The sequence below is a fragment of the Salmo salar genome, chromosome ssa02, assembly GCF_905237065.1.
Source record: "Salmo salar chromosome ssa02, Ssal_v3.1, whole genome shotgun sequence".
Taxonomy (NCBI): Eukaryota; Metazoa; Chordata; class Actinopteri; order Salmoniformes; family Salmonidae; genus Salmo; species Salmo salar.
In genome coordinates, this window is record NC_059443.1 from 5573629 (window position 1) to 5591788 (window position 18160).

Sequence of the window (18160 nt, forward strand, 5' to 3'; positions counted from 1 at the left end):
TATTGTGTTTGGTCTCATGATTCATCCCACCCCAGGCCACCCAATTAGACTAAGGTAAGGGTTGGACTTAAACAATTATTTTGGGATAACTACCAAGCATTCTATTTGTCATGGTATAAATATAGCATCTTCAATATTTATCTCCCTCTTGGTTAGGTCCTTATTGTAAAAGAGAACCTGTTCTCAATGACTTAAGGCAAAAAAGGATATAAGTAAATATTAGTACAGAGTTACTGAGTTCGGTCTAGGTCTGTCCTCATTAGTGATATTCAAAACCTGCTCCGTCTGTTAAGTCCTACTGAACAGAAGCAGGACCAACCACCCTCAGTCATGATAGTGGAGAGTTGACTTATTAAACGAGTTAGTGGAGGTGAAATCAGATCAGTGATTTGGACTCATGTAATAAAACAAGCAAGGAGAGTGAGCTTGTCCTAACCTTAACCCTAAACCTAACCCTTAAGCTTAACGTAGCATTTTAACAAATTCAGGACATAAAACAAGTCCTGACTTTTCTAAATTGTTCTTGTTTTCCTATCTTATCAGGACATTGTGGTGACTTGTCAGGACAGTGTGGTCCTGATAAGGTAGGAAAACATTTACACACACATTTTGTTCTTCTATCCTCATGGGGACCTACAATTGATTTCCATTCAAAATCCTACTTCCCCCTAATTCTAAACCTAACCCTAATTCTAAACCTAACCCTAAACTAACCCTAATCCTAGACCTAATTCTAAACCTAACCCCTAAGTTTAGAATAGCCTTTGTCCTCATGCGGATGTGGGAAATGTCCCCATGAGGGACAATTTTCCCTGTTTTACTGTCCTTGTGGGGACCTAAAATCCCCAAAAGTCCCCAGAAGAATCAACCCACACACACACACACACACACACACACACTCACCGTATTCCTAGAAACGGGCAGGCCACTGGGAGACGGAGCACTCAGGACACAACAAAGGACACACTAATTGCTGATTTCATTTGGAAAGTCTCCAGCAGGTCTCTGATTTCTAGAAGTTGACATTCAGAAAGTCTATCAATGCCCTTTGTGTTTGATTAGATGGGCTGAATGATGGCTTCAAGCTGTGGACAGTGGCTCTGAACAGCTCTGACGCTGAACAACAGGTTGTGTGTGAGTGGCTTGGATGCCTGCTCCTTACTCAGTGGCATGTAAACCCCAATCAGGAGCTGTGTTGTGCTGCTTTGGTCAATTCTCTGCTGAGCTATTCTATTCTAGTCTCTTATATTATAGTGTATTATATTATAGTCATTATATTATAGGCATATATTATAGTCTATTCTACTCTATTATATTATAGTCATATTATAATGTAGTCATATTATATTAGTCTTCTATTATATTATAGTCATTATAATACAGTCTTCTATTCTACTCTATTATAGTCTACTATATTAGTCATATATTATAGTCATTATAATATAGTCTTCTATTCTACTCTATTATAGTCTATTATATTAGTCATATTATAGTCATTATAATATAGTCTTCTGGTCTATTCTACTCTATTAAATTATAGTCTATTATATTATGGTCATATTATATTAGTCATATAATATAGTCTTCTATTCTATTCTACTCTATTATATTATAGTCATATTATATTAGTCATATATTATAGTCATTATAATATAGTCTTCTATTCTACTCTATTATAGTCATATTATATTAGTCATATATTATAGTTATTATAATATAGTCTTCTATTCTACTCTACTCTATTATATTATAGTCATATTATATTAGTCATATATTATAGTCATTATAATATAGTCTTCTAGTCTATTCTACTCTATTATATTATAGTCATATTATATTAGTCATATATTAGCCATTATAATATAGTCTTCTAGTCTATTCTACTCTATTATATTATAGTCATATTATATTAGTCATATATTAGCCATTATAATATAGTCTTCTAGTCTATTCTACTCTATTATAGTCTATTATATTATAGTCATTATATTACAGTCTTCTACTCTATTATATTATAGTCTATTCTGTTTTAGTCTATTCTACTCTATTATATTTTAGTATATTCTACTCTGTCCCATTATATTTTAGTATATTCTACTCTATTATATTTTAGTCTATTCTACTCTATTATATTATAGTCTATTCTGTTATATTTTAGTCTATTCTAGTCTATTCTATTTGTCTATTCTACTCTATTATATTTTAGTATATTCTACTCGATTATATTATAGTCTATTCTATTATATTTTAGTCTATTCTACTCTATTATATTCTAGTCTATTATATAATATTTTAGTCTATTCTATTATTATGTTCTAGTCTATTATGTTCTAGTCTACTCTATTCTTGTCTATTCTACTCTATTATAGTCTATTTTAATCTACTCTATTCTACTCTATTCTATTGTATGGAATGGGCCATCCCAAGTTGCAGCGTGTGGAAGTGTTTTGACATTTTAATTGTCATATTGCATTCATTGGATGCACCCCATTCCTCCACAAGTGAAGCCATTGTTTGGACAGAGACTTTTGTGGGATGTTGGTTTGATTGGTTCTTGTTGAGGAAATACAGTGAACACCAGTTAGACCACAAGAACAACCTGAAATACAAAGACAATCCAGAAATATGTCATTTATGTGCATCATTAACAGAGTTAAAATAAAACTAATCCTTGAATTATAATAGCTGCCAAAGGCATAGGACAATTCAAATTTTCAAGCAGCCTTTACTAGCTTTTTCACCGTAACTTTTTAATATAAGTTAACAGTAATCGCTGAATTATTTGCAGACAGAGATTGCCGAATAAACAATTAGCGTAGGATGGATGGATGCTAGATAGATAATACTTCCAGTATGTTTTTAGTACCAAAACAATAGATTATTGTTCTTCTACAGCTTAACGATTTGAACAAAACAATTTCTTCTGCTGTAACTGATCTTTTACGCTCTCACTATGATGTCATCGGTAATGCATGTGTTTCTATAAATATACAAATCAACTCAATCAAGTTTTTGAAACATGATCCATTCATTTTGAGCTGTTTGTGTGGACTTTGAATCAGGGTAGATCCTGTGTCTAGTTCACTGCACATCACAGTCCTTGTTCTCGTATTTCAGTTATAAGCCATGTTCGCCTCTGTTCTGTACACTCCACTGTGGAACTCCGGGACACTCCACTCTAGAACTCTGGAACAGTTCAGTCCTTGTGGTCCGTCGGTGGTAAACAGATCCTTTATGCTACCAGGCCGAGTCTGGCGATCTTTGCCGAGAGGAATGAGTGGAGGATGAAGACAATAGGCTTTGGGCATGAGTGGAGGTCCAGCTGCTGAACATAGAACAGGAGAGAATGTTAGATGTTACATTCCAGTTCCATGAGTTCTAATGGTGAGTTCCATTAGTTCTGTTCTATTACAGTTCCATGAGTTCTAATGGTGAGTTCCATTAGTTCTGTTATATTACAGTTCCATTAGTTCTAATGGTGAGTTCCATTAGTTCTATTATATTACAGTTCCATTAGTTCTAATGGTGAGTTCCATTAGTTCTGTTCTATTACAGTTCCATGAGTTCTAATGGTGAGTTCCATTAGTTCTGTTCTATTACAGTTCCATGAGTTCTAATGGTGAGTTCCATTAGTTCTATTATATTACAGTTCCATTAGTTCTAATGGTGAGTTCCATTAGTTGTAATCTGTTACAGTTCCATTAGTTCTGTTCTATTACAGTTCCATGAGTTCTAATGGTGAGTTCCATTAGTTGTAATCTGTTACAGTTCCATTAGTTCTAATGGTGAGTTCCATTAGTTCTATTATATTACAGTTCCATTAGTTCTAATGGTGAGTTCCATTAGTTCTATTATATTACAGTTCCATTAGTTCTAATGGTGAGTTCCATTAGTTCTATTATATTACAGTTCCATGAGTTCTAATGGTGAGTTCCATTAGTTCTATTATATTACAGTTCTATTATATTACAGTTCCATGAGTTCTAATGGTGAGTTCCATTAGTTCTATTATATTACAGTTCCATTAGTTCTAATGGTGAGTTCCATTAGTTCTATTATATTACAGTTCTATTATATTACAGTTCCATGAGTTCTAATGGTGAGTTCCATTAGTTCTATTATATTACAGTTCTATTATATTACAGTTCCATGAGTTCTAATGGTGAGTTCCATTAGTTCTATTATATTACAGTTCCATGAGTTCTAATGGTGAGTTCCATTAGTTCTATTATATTACAGTTCCATGAGTTCTAATGGTGAGTTCCATTAGTTGTAATCTGTTACAGTTCCATTAGTTCTAATGGTGAGTTCCATTAGTTCTATTATATTACAGTTCCATGAGTTCTAATGGTGAGTTCCATTAGTTGTAATCTGTTACAGTTCCATTAGTTCTAATGGTGAGTTCCATTAGTTCTATTCTATTACAGTTCCATGAGTTCTAATGGGGAGTTCCATTAGTTATATTATATTACAGTTCCATTAGTTCTAATGGTGAGTTCCATTAGTTCTAATCTATTACAGTTCCATTAGTTCTAATGGTGAGTTCCATTAGTTATATTCTATTACAGTTCCATGAGTTCTAATGGTGAGTTCCATTAGTTATATTATATTACAGTTCCATGAGTTCTAATGGTGAGTTCCATTAGTTCTGTTATATTACAGTTCCATGAGTTCTAATGGTGAGTTCCATTAGTTGTAATCTGTTAGAGTTCCATTAGTTCTAATGGTGAGTTCCATTAGTTCTATTATATTACAGTTCCATTAGTTCTAATGGTGAGTTCCATTAGTTGTAATCTGTTACAGTTCCATTAGTTCTAATGGTGAGTTCCATTAGTTCTATTCTATTACAGTTCCATGAGTTCTAATGGTGAGTTCCATTAGTTATATTATATTACAGTTCCATGAGTTCTAATGGTGAGTTCCATTAGTTATATTATATTACAGTTCCATGAGTTCTAATGGTGAGTTCCATTAGTTATATTATATTACAGTTCCATTAGTTCCAATGGTGAGTTCCATTAGTTCTAATCTATTACAGTTCTATTATATTACAGTTCCATTAGTTCTAATGGTGAGTTCCATTAGTTATATTATATTACAGTTCCATTAGTTCCAATGGTGAGTTCCATTAGTTCTATTCTATTACAGTTCCATGAGTTCTAATGGGGAGTTCCATTAGTTATATTATATTACAGTTCTAATGGTGAGTTCCATTAGTTCTACTCTATTACAGTTCCATTAGTTCTAATGGTGAGTTCCATTAGTTCTATTCTATTACAGTTCCATGAGTTCTAATGGTGAGTTCCATTAGTTATATTATATTACAGTTCCATTAGTTATAATGGTGAGTTCCATTAGTTCTGTTCTATTACAGTTCCATTAGTTCTAATGGTGAGTTCCATTAGTTGTAATCTATTACAGTTCCATGAGTTCTAATGGTGAGTTCCATTAGTTCTAATGGTGTGTTCCATTAGTTGTATTCTATTACAGTTCCATTAGTTCTAATGGTGAGTTCCATTAGTTCTATTCTATTACAGTTCCATGAGTTCTAATGGTGAGTTCCATTAGTTGTAATCTATTACAGTTCCATTAGTTCTAATGGTGAGTTCCATTAGTTCTAATCTATTACAGTTCCATGAGTTCTAATGGTGAGTTCCATTAGTTCTTTTATATTACAGTTCCATGAGTTCTAATGGTGAGTTCCATTAGTTCTATTATATTACAGTTCCATTAGTTCTAATGGTGAGTTCCATTAGCTGTAATCTATTACAGTTGTAGTGTTCTGAGAGCAGAACACATCTAAACATAGTTATTTTCATTAACAGCAGAGGGACTTGCAGGACAGTGTTTCAGTATGCCCATGTATGACTCATTTCCTGTTTAACGTATAGGGGATTCTGTGGAAACTGTTCCATCTTTACTTGTTTGTGTTCATTTAACCGTGGCTAGGTAGAGCAGAACAGAAACTGAAATGAAATATGAGTCAACTGGGTTTTTTATCCTCTATGAAATACGGTCTCATGTATAGTCATCAACTAACAGAGACGGTTGTTAAGAGTGGTCCTTGTAGAAACAATGGTCCTGATAGTGTGAATGATAACCAGGTTAATGTAGGGGAAAGGTCACATGGTGGAGCTACTGTAGTGTGGAATATCAAGAGGAGGATGCCTTGCTTCTTGTTTAAAAAAACACTTACAATTTCACCCTCTTTTCCACTGAAATCCAGGAAGAGCATCCGGACCCCGTCGTCGGAGGACATCTTGAGGCGTTCGAAGGGGTAGCAAAGGAGAGGTTTGGCCTGGTTCTGGTTCCCCTGGTCCACCTGGTCCTCCCCCTTCTGCTCAGCCAGGACAGAGAAGCCCTGCTCGTAGTGGATCACCAGCCTGCACTCCTGGCCCTTGTATACACAGCCTGGGACAGGACAATAGAATGGGTAACAGCCTGGCCCTTGAACATACAGCCTGGAACAGGACAATAGAATGGGTAACAGCCTGGCCCTTGAACATACAGCCTGGAACAGGACAATAGAATGGGTAACAGCCTGGCCCTTGAACATACAGCCTGGAACAGGACAATAGAATGGGTAACAGCCTGGCCCTTGTACATACAGCCTGGAACAAGACAATAGAATGGGTGACAGCCTGGCCCTTGAACATACAGTCTGGAACAGGACAATATAATGGGTAACAGCCTGGCCCTTGAACATACAGCCTGGAACAGGACAATAGAATGGGTAACAGCCTGGCCCTTGAACATACAGCCTGGAACAGGACAATAGAATGGGTAACAGCCTGGCCCTTGAACATACAGTCTGGAACAGGACAATAGAATGGGTAACAGCCTGGCCCTTGAACATACAGCCTGGAACAGGACAATAGAATGTAACAGCCTGGCCCTTGAACATACAGCCTGGAACAGGACAATAGAATGGGTAACAGCCTGGCCCTTGACATACAGCCTGGAACAGGACAATAGAATGGGTAACAGCCTGGCCCTTGAACATACAGCCTGAACAAGACAATAGAATGGGTAACAGCCTGGCCCTTGAACATACAGCCTGGAACAGGACAATAAATGGTAACAGCCTGGCCCTTGAACTACAGCCTGGAACAGGACAATAAATGTAACACCTCCTTGTACATACAGCCTGGAACAAGACAACATACTGCTGGGTGAATAAAGTTCCACTAACCTTTCAGTATTTTTTAAACTGTATACACATCCCAAATCAAAGGGGGAGCTAGAGAACAGGTAGGAACAGTATGAAGGGAGGACGCAGGATTCCAACCCCTGTCTCCGGGCTTGCAATATTACAGTATGTGCTTGTGCTGGGAGTGTTGCTACTAGACCACAACAAGCTATGTACTGCTAGGTCATTCCTGAACCTTGCACATCCAGCCTGTAACAGGACAACAGAAGGATGAAAACAAGGCCCTGTCCTGGCTGTATATTAGGACTACTGCTGCTTGGTGCTAGTGGGTGGGAAATTAGTTCTGGAGCAGATGCCAGCCATTTTAAATCCAGATACGTGATTTGGCTTGTAAAAACAGACAACGGCTGTATTTCACATTTGTTGTTTTTCTAATCAATCCCTTTTAAATTCATCTCCAGCTCTTGAGAAAAAACTACCATTCATGACCCTGCCTTGCCTATAGATCTTTTTTAATATATAATGTTGTACTCTTTGAAAGGCTGATTCCTTGTCTGTCCCATATACAATACACTGATCTGTGTGTCAGATATATGGATTCCCATGCTGTCAATCCTAGGCCTCGCCATTGCTCCATGCTCGTCAGACATGATCTCCTGTGCTGAGAACAGGATGTACCAGCTCTATTGTATCAGTGTCAACAAGCTACTTCTCAAACTACTTTACATGTGTTCCAGTAAACCTCTGCAAATTACTCTAAGGCTTGTGTGGCTCTCTGTCAAGAGGTAAGAGCCTTTTGTAAAGACTCAAGCTAAGATGGAACACTTTACTGATAAACACACACTGTTGCTTGGCAAGACAGTTTCACAAAGGACTTATCTTCTTTAGAGGGTAGTCCGAAAGGTATTGTTGTGTTAAAGGCATCGTCCGTATCATATCGTCCTCATATTGCTGTCACAACAACATTATCTTAATACTGACTTAGAATGACCTGTGGGAAGAAGTTGTATAGAAAGGTCAGAGGTCAAACTAACATGTACCCGACTCTCTCAAGTGTTAGTGTTTTTTTGTTCCACAATAAGGAAATACTACTCCCTACCTGAAATGCTTGACCTGTGTGACTCCCACCACTTTCCCACCAACAGGGAAACACACACACAAAGATGCTTTCAGTCAGACACAAAGAACCTCCATTCAGAGTGGCAAAACACAGAAACCTCCCCAAGGAAAGCAAGGTGGATCCAGTTTGGTTACTATAACTACCAGAATCCTTAAAAGGTAATTTACGGACAGAGGAACTTTTGAGTGCTTTCTAACCCTGTAGGGTCTAGGAGTAGTTTATCCCCAAGCTCTAACCCTGTAGGGTCTGGGAGTAGTTTATCCCCAAGCTCTAACCCTGTAGGGTCTAGGAGTAGTTTATCCCCAAGCTCTAACCCTGTAGGGTCTAGGAGTAGTTTATCCCCAAGCACTAACCCTGTAGGGTCTAGGGAGTAGTTTATCCCCAAGCTCTAACCCTGTAGGGTCTGGGAGTAGTTTATCCCCAAGCTCTAACCCTGTAGGGTCTGGGAGTAGTTTATCCCCAAGCTCTAACCCTGTAGGGTCTGGGAGTAGTTTATCCCCAAGCTCTAACCCTGTAGGGTCTAGGAGTAGTTTATCCCCAAGCTCTAACCCTGTAGGGTCTGGGAGTAGTTTATCCCCAAGCTCTAACCCTGTAGGGTCTGGGAGTAGTTTATCCCCAAGCTCTAACCCTGTAGGGTCTAGGAGTAGTTTATCCCCAAGCTCTAACCCTGTAGGGTCTGGGAGTAGTTTATCCCCAAGCTCTAACCCTGTAGGGTCTGGGAGTAGTTTATCCCCAAGCCCTAACCCTGTAGGGTCTAGGAGTAGTTTATCCCCAAGCTCTAACCCTGTAGGGTCTGGGAGTAGTTTATCCCCAAGCTCTAACCCTGTAGGGTCTAGGAGTAGTTTATCCCCAAGCTCTAACCCTGTAGGGTCTGGGAGTAGTTTATCCCCAAGCTCTAACCCTGTAGGGTCTGGGAGTAGTTTATCCCCAAGCTCTAACCCTGTAGGGTCTAGGAGTAGTTTATCCCCAAGCTCTAACCCTGTAGGGTCTGGGAGTAGTTTATCCCCAAGCTCTAACCCTGTAGGGTCTGGGAGTAGTTTATCCCCAAGCTCTAACCCTGTAGGGTCTGGGAGTAGTTTATCCCCAAGCTCTAACCCTGTAGGGTCTGGGAGTAGTTTATCCCCAAGCTCTAACCCTGTAGGGTCTGGGAGTAGTTTATCCCCAAGCTCTAACCCTGTAGGGTCTGGGAGTAGTTTATCCCCAAGCTCTAACCCTGTAGGGTCTGGGAGTAGTTTATCCCCAAGCTCTAACCCTGTAGGGTCTGGGAGTAGTTTATCCCCAAGCCCATGTCTATGTTAGATTTCTTTCCCACTTGTGACAAACAGTATGATATTCAGTATAGGCGTCACTCCTTGATAGAGAGCCCTTCTCCTTGTGTGCTTTAGGTGCTTAAGTTATAATATTAAGCAAACACAACTGTGATGACATCATAAACCCCTATAGGTAGTGTATCAACAATACCTCTGTATTACAGACCACTGATCACAACAGGAATATGCCAGTGGATAAATACATGCCCTTTACAATAAATAAGAGACTAGATAATAAATAATACATAATAAATTGTTAATACATTATAAATAATAAAACAGCCCCTGAACAATATCTGATTCTGACCATCGCTTTATTTTGAGCCAGTTCAATAACGGTGAAGTTGGCCTCAAACGCGAAAAGCCAAATCCCTCAAGATGCGTCCTAAATGACACCATATATAGTGCACTGCGTTCGGGAATAGGGTGCCGTTTGGGACGCAATCTCCGTAATAATCATCACTGGACTCAATGGAAATGTAGCTCCTCAGCCAAAATAGGCCTTTTTCCTCTAAAACGCCACAATATGGCGCTAGGCCCAGACCCCGACGTAGAGTTCAGCTATTCTTAGGACTAAATATTGTAATACTAATATTAACAACGTTTTCACTGTAAATAAAAGATTAAAAAGATTTAGCCAAATTTAGCCACAGTCTACAAAGAGACAAAAACAGTCAATCACACGCTCCAGAGGTCCATAGAGGTCCATAGAGGTCCATAGAGGACCATAGAGGTCCATAGAGGACCATAGAGGACTATAGCATGCCTCTTTCACAGATTCACAGACACTGAGTTTCCTATTCTATACCCTGTCCAGACATATTGTATTAGTTTCCTATTCTATAACCTGTCCAGACATGTCCAGACACAAATCTAAAGGGGTGAATGAGAATATGTACATGTAAGTATATGGATGAGCGATGGCTGAGCGGCATAGGCAAGATGCAGTAGATGGTATAGAATACCAATGCCATACAGTATATACATGTGATATGTGTAATGTAAGATATGTAAACATTATTAAAGTGGCATTATTTAAAGTGGCATTGCGTAAAGTGACTAGTAATCCATTTATTAAAGTGGCCAGTGATTGGGTCTCAATGTAGGCAGCAGCCTCTCTGAGTTAGTGATTGCAGTTTAGCAGTCTGATGGCCCTGAGAAAGAAGCTGTTTTTCAGTTTCTCGGTCCCAGCTATGATACACCTGTACTAACCTCACCTTCTGGATGATAGCGGGGTGAACAGGCAGTGGCTCGGGTGGTTGATGTCCTTGATGATCTTTTTGGCCTTCCTGTGACATTGGGTGCTGTAGGTGTCATGGAGGGCAGGTAGTTTGCTCCCGGTGATGCGTTGAGCAGACCGCACCACCCTCTGGAGAGCCCTGCGGTTGAGGGCAGTGCAGTTGCCGTACCAGGCGGTGATACAGCCCAACAGGATGCTCTCGATTGTGCATCTGTAAAAGTTTGTCAGTGTTTTGGGTGATAAGCCAAATATCTTCAGCCTCCTGAGGTTGAAGAGGGGCTGTTGCGCCTTCTTCACCACGCTGTCTGTGTGGGTGGACCATTTCAGTTTGTCTGTGATGTGTACGCCGAGGAACTTAAAACTTTCCACCTTCTCCACTGCGGTCTCGTCGATGTGGATAGGGGGGTGCTCCCTCTGCTGTTTCCTGAAGTCCACGATCATCTCCTTTGTTTTGATTACGTTGAGTGAGAGTTTTTTTTCCTGACACCACACTCTGAGTGCCCTCACCTCCTCCCTGTAGGCTGTCCCGTCGTTGTTGGTAATCAAGCCCACTAATGTTGTGTCGTCTGCAAACTTGATGATTGAGTTGGAGGCGTGCATGGCCATGCAGTCGTGGGTGAACAGGGAGTACAGGAGGGGGCTGAGCACGCACCCTTGTGAGGCCCCAATGTTGAGGGTCAGGGAAGTGGAGATGTTGTTTCCTACCTTCACCACTTGGGGGCGGCCCGTCAGAAAGTCCAGGATCCAATTTAACACGGCGGGGTTGAGACCCTGGGCCTCTAGCTTGATGATGAGCTTGGAGGGTACTATGGTGTTGAATGCTGAGCTGTAGTCAATGAACAGCATTCTTACATAGGTATTCCTCTTGTCCAGATGGGATAGGGCAGTGTGCAGTGGGATGGCGATTGCGTCGTTTGTGGACCTGTTGGGGCGGTATGCAAACTGAAGTGGGTCTAGGGTGGCCGGTAAGGTGGAGGTGATATGATCCTTGACTAGTCTCTCAAAGCACTTCATGATGACAGAAGTGAGTGCTACGGGCGGTAGTCATTTGGTTCAGTTATCTTTTCCTTCTTGGGTACAGGAACAATGGTAGCCATCTTGAAGCATGTGGGGACAACAGACTGGGATAGGGAGCGATGGAATATGTCCGTAAACACACCAGCCAGCTGGTCTGCGCATGCTCTGAGGACGCGGCTAGGGCTGCCGTCTAGGCCAGCAGCCTTGCGAGGGTTAACACGTTTAAATGTTTTACTCACGTTAGCCACGGAGAAGGAGGGGGGGGCGCAGTCCTTGTTAGCGGACCGCGACGGTGGCACTGTATTATCCTCATAGAAAAGAAGGTGTTTAGTTTGTCTGGAAGTGTGACGTCGGTGTACATGACGTGGCTGGTTTTCTTTTTGTAGTCCGTGATTTCCTGTAGACCCTGCCACATATGTCTTGTGTCTGAGCCGTTGAATTGCGACTCCACCTTGTCCCTGTACTGTCATTTCGCTTGTTTGATTGCCTTGCAGAGGGAATAACTACATTGTTTATATTCAGTCATATTCCCAGACCTCTTTCCATGGTTAAATGCGGTGGATCGCGCTTTCAGTTTTGCACGAATGCCGCCATCCATTCAAGGTTTCTGGTTAAGGTAGGTTTTAATAGTCACAGTGGGTACAACATCTCCAATGCACTTCTTTATAAACACAATCACAGAATCGGCGTATAGGTCGATGTTGTTCTCTGAGGCTGTTTGAGTTTCTGCCTATAAGACGGTAGGAGCAAGATGGTGTCGTGTTCGGATTTGCCGAAGGGAGGGCAGGGGAGGGCTTTGTATGCATCACGGAAGTTTGAGTAGCAGTGGTCGAGGGTATTGCCCATGCACGTAGCGTAATCAATATGCTGGTAGAATTTAGGTAGCCCTGTTCTCAAATTTGCTATGTTAAAATCTCCAGCTACAATAAATGCAGCCTCAGGGTGTATGGTTTCCAGTTTGCATACAGTCCAGTGAAGTTCCTTGATGGCCATGTTGGTGTCTTCTTAATGGGGAATGTACACAGCTGTGACTATAACTGATGGGAATTCTCTTGGTAGGTAAAATTTGATTGTAAGGAATTCTTTGTCAGGTGAGCAGAAGGACTTGAGTTCCTGTATGTTGTTATGATTACACCATAAGTCGTTAATCATAAAGCCCCGCCCTTCCTCTTCCCAGAGAGGTGTTTATCTCTGTCGGTGCGATGCATGGAGAAGCCCGGTGGCTGAACTGATTCCGAAAACATATCCCGAGAGAGCCATGTTTCTGTGAAACAGAGAATGTTACAATCTCTGATGTCTCTCTGGAAGGCGACCGTTGCTCGAATTTCCTCTACCTTGTTGTCAAGAGACTGGACATTGGCTAGTAGTGTACTCGGGAGCGGTGGGTGATGTGCACATCTATGGAGCCTGACCAGGTGGCCGCTTCATCTGCCCCTTCTGCGGCGCCGTAGTTTTGGGTCGACTACTGGAATTAGATCCATTGTCCTGGGTGGTGGTCCAAACAGAGGATCCGCTTCGGGAAAGTCGTATTCCTGGTCGTAATGTTGGAAAGTTGACGTTGCTCTTATATCTAATAGTTCTTCCCGGCTGTATGTAATAAGACTTAAGATTTCCTGGGGTAACAATGTAAGAAATAATACATAAAAAAACAAAATACTGCATAGTTTCCTAAGAACTCGAAGCGAGGCGACCATCACTGTCGGCGCCATCTATATAAACTCAGCAAAAAAAGAAACGTCCCTTTTTCAGGACCCTGTTTTAAAAGATAATTTGTAAAAATCCAAATAACTTTACAGATCTTCATTGTAAAGGGTATAAACACTGTTTCCCATGCTTGTTCAATGAACCATAAACAAATTAATGAACATGCACCTGTGGAACGGTCGTTAAGACACTAACAGCTTACAGACGGTAGGCAATTAAGGTCAGAGTTATGAAAACTTAGGACACTAAAGAGGCCTTTCTACTGACTCTGAAAAACACCAAAAGAAAGACGCCCAGGGTCCCTGCTCATCTGCGTGAACGTGCCTTAGGCATGCTGCAAGGAGGCATGAGGACTGCAGATGTGGCCAGGGCAATAAATTGCAATGTGCGTAATGTGAGACGCCTAAGACAGCGCTACAGGGAGACAGGACGGACAGCTGATCGTCCTCACCGTGGCAGACCATGTGTAACAACACCTGCACAGGATTGATACATCCGAACATCACACCTGCGGGACAGGTACAGGACGGCAACAACAACTGCCCGAGTTACACCAGGAACGCACAATCCCTCCATCAGTGCTCAGATGGTCCGCAATAGGCTGAGAGAGGCTGGACTGAGGGCTTGTAGGCCTGTTGTAAGGCAGCCTATGGCTCTGGGCACAAACCCACCGTCGCTGGACCAGACAGGACTGGCAAAAGTGCTCTTCACTGACGAGTCGCGGTTTTGTCTCACCAGGGGTGATGGTCGGATTCGCGTTTATCGTCGAAGGAATGAGCGTTACACCGAGGCCTGTACTCTGGAGCGAGATCGATTTGGAGGTGGAGGGTACGTCATGGTCTGGGGCAGTGTGTCACAGCATCATCGGACTGAGCTTGTTGTCATTGCAGGCAATCTCAATGCTGTGCGTTACGGGAAGACATCCTCCTCCCTCATGTGGTGCCCTCCTGCAGGCTCATCCTGACATGACCCTCCAGCATGACAATGCCACCAGCCATACTGCTCGTTCTGTGCGTGATTTCCTGCAAGACAGGAATGTCAGTGTTCTACCATGGCCAGCGAAGAGCCCGGATCTCAATCCCATTGAGCACGTCTGGGACCTGTTGGATCGGAGGGTGAGGGCTAGGGCCATTCCCCCCAGAAATGTCTGGGAACTTGCAGGTGCCTTGGTGGAAGAGTGGGGTAACATCTCACAGCAAGAACTGGCAAATCTGGTGCAGTCCATGAGGAGGAGATGCACTGCAGTACTTAATGCAGCTGGTGTTAGGTTCCTACTGTATACCCTCCTATGACAACAATGTCCACGTGGACCTAGCAAAGATAGTAAAGCTTATGTCTGACAGCTGATGCCATGTCACAATAAGTGAAGTGATATATGATCCATTCCTAAAGAGCTCTTAGTGAAAACAACATATTTTACATGGTTCCCTGAGTCACTGGATCAATAACAACATGTATGACATAGTTCCCTCAGACACTGGATCAGTAACAACATGTATGACATAGTTCCCTCAGACACTGGATCAGTAACAACATGTATGACATAGTTTCCTCAGACACTGGATCAGTAACAACATGTATGACATAGTTCCCTCAGACACTGGATCAGTAACAACATGTATGACATAGTTCCCTCAGACACTGGATCAGTAACAACATGTATGACATAGTTCCCTCAGACACTGGATCAGTAACAACATGTATGACATAGTTCCCTCAGACACTGGATCAGTAACAACATGTATGACATAGTTCCCTCAGACACTGGATCAGTAACAACATGTATGACATAGTTCCCTCAGTCACTGGATCAGTAACAACATGTATGACATAGTTCCCTCAGACACTGGATCAGTAACAACATGTATGACATAGTTCCCTCAGACACTGGATCAGTAACAACATGTATGACATAGTTCCCTCAGACACTGGATCAGTAACAACATGTATGACATAGTTCCCTCAGACACTGGATCAGTAACAACATGTATGACATAGTTCCCTCAGACACTGGATCAGTAACAACATGTATGACATAGTTCCCTCAGACACTGGATCAGTAACAACATGTATGACATAGTTCCCTCAGACACTGGATCAGTAACAACATGTATGACATAGTTCCTTCAGACACACAGTTGATAAACACTGGTTGCGTCCCAAACAGCACCCTATTTCCCATAGGGTTCTGGTCAGATGTAGTGCACTATACTGTATAGGTAATAGGGTGTTATTTGGGACACAGCTTTGTTTTGACATGTTGTAATAGACTCTGATCAACTGAACTAAGTCAGTGAGGAAAATCCCTCCTCCCTTTGTCTCTCCCATTCCTAACATGTGTCTGATCTCCACTGTAGCTTATGACAGAGGGGGAGGAGAGAGAGATCCTCCTGATAAATCATGAAGCTGTTTAACAGCTAAATAAAACGCTGAAACGTACAGGAAACTCTCTCCTCTCCTGGCTGGGTAGTGTGGACGTCTCTCACCTAACAGCTGTTTAACAGCTAAATAAAACGCTGAAACGTACAGGAAACTCTCTCCTCTCCTGGCTGGGTAGTGTGGACGTCTCTCACCTAACAGCTGTTTAACAGCTAAATAAAACGCTGAAACGTACAGGAAACTCTCTCCTCTCCTGGCTGGGTAGTGTGGACGTCTCTCACCTAACAGCTGTTTAACAGCTAAATAAAACGCTGAAACGTACAGGAAACTCTCTCCTCTCCTGGCTGGGTAGTGTGGACGTCTCTCACCTAACAGCTGTTTAACAGCTAAATAAAACGCTGAAACGTACAGGAAACTCTCTCCTCTCCTGGCTGGGTAGTGTGGACGTCTCTCATCTAACAGCTGTTTAACAGCTAAATAAAACGGTGAAACGTACAGGAAACTCTCTCCTCTCCTGGCTGGGTAGTGTGGACGTCTCTCACCTAACAGCTGTTTAACAGCTAAATAAAACGCTGAAACGTACAGGAAACTCTCTCCTCTCCTGGCTGGGTAGTGTGGACGTCTCTCACCTAACAGCTGTTTACATTTCCACTAGTGACGAGATCTCTGCTCCTCTCTACCAATCAGCTACAACAAGCCTGCAGACAAGACATCAGGAACATCTCAGATAGCAGCATGTGTGTTTGTGTGGTAGCAGTATCTTCCAGTAAGTAACTCTAAAGTAACTGAAGGTTAGCCTGTTGTTGTGAGCTACGTGCTGAACCATGAACTACTTAATAGACGACCAAAACATTGTAGTGACGCCAGTAAAAGTAATGTGAGCCATATTGAGAGAGAGAGAATATAACTCATATTTCTGTTTATTTATTTTCCCTTTTGTACTTTAACTATTTGCACATCGTTACAACCTTGTATATAGACATAATATGACAAATGAAATGTCTCTATTCCTCTGAAACGTTTGTGAGTGTAGTGTTTACTGTGCATTCCATTGTTTATTTCACTTTTGTTTATTATCACACACACACACACACACACACACACACACACACACACACACACACACACACACACACACACACACACACACACACACACACACACACACACACACACACACACACAGACCACACACAGACCACACACACACACACAGACAGACCACACACAGACAGACCACACACATACAGACCACACACACACAGACCACACACATAGACCACACACACACACACAGAGACCACACACACAGAGACCACACACAGACAGACCACACACACAGACCACACACATAGACCACACACACACACAGAGACCACACACACAGAGGCCACACACACACAGAGGCCACACACACACACAGAGACCACACACACACAGACCACACTCACACACACACACAGGCGGCAGGTAACCTAGTGGTTAGAGCGTTGGACTAGTAACCGAAAGGTTGCAAGATCGAATCCCTGAGCTGACAAGGTAAAAATCTGTCGTTCTGCCCCTGAACAAGGCAGTTAACCCACTGTTCCTAGACTGTCATTGAAAATAAGAATGTGTTCTTAACTGTCTTGCCTGGTTAAATAAAGGTAATTTTTTAAAATAAAACACACACACACACACACACACACACACACACACACACACACACACACACAGAGAGACACAGACACAGGATCTCACAGTGACATTCCATTCCTTTTGAAAAACATGGACTCCTTTCTCAATGTCTTCCATGTGACTGACCAGCAGTAACCCCCCCTTACCAAATACTGCAGCTATGAGTACTGTACTGAGACTGACATACCCGTCTATGTTACAATCACACTAACATGATAAGTAACCTTGATTTGAGTTACTCCCCAAGCTAATGTCTACCTAGGCTCACTGGTAGTGACTTGGTTAATCAAGGCTTTAGCTCAGCAGGCTCACACAGTCTTATAGCAGGGTCGGTGTAGTGGTACTCACTGGTAGTGATTTGGTTAATCAAGGATTTAGCTCAGCAGGCTCACACAGTCTTATAGCAGGGTCGGTGTAGTGGTACTGACTGGTAGTCATTTCATTTCATTTATCATTTACATTTTTTAGCAGACGCTCTTATCCAGAGCGACTTACAGTAGTGAATGCATACATTTCATGCATTGGTTTTTCTTTTTTTTTTGTGCTGGCCCACCGTGGGAATC

General features: G+C 41.9%; 1 protein-coding gene across 1 annotated transcript in view; it reads right to left on the reverse strand.

The window, feature by feature from the left end:
• Positions 1 to 2616: 2616 nt before the first annotated feature.
• Positions 2617 to 18160, reverse strand: part of LOC106574019 (beta-1-syntrophin-like) — a 100416-nt gene continuing 84872 nt past the window's right edge. The window contains 2 exon segments of the mRNA XM_045696710.1: positions 2617 to 3325; positions 6197 to 6411. Of these exon segments, the coding sequence (XP_045552666.1) occupies positions 3233 to 3325; positions 6197 to 6411 (308 nt within the window). The 3' untranslated portion in view covers positions 2617 to 3232.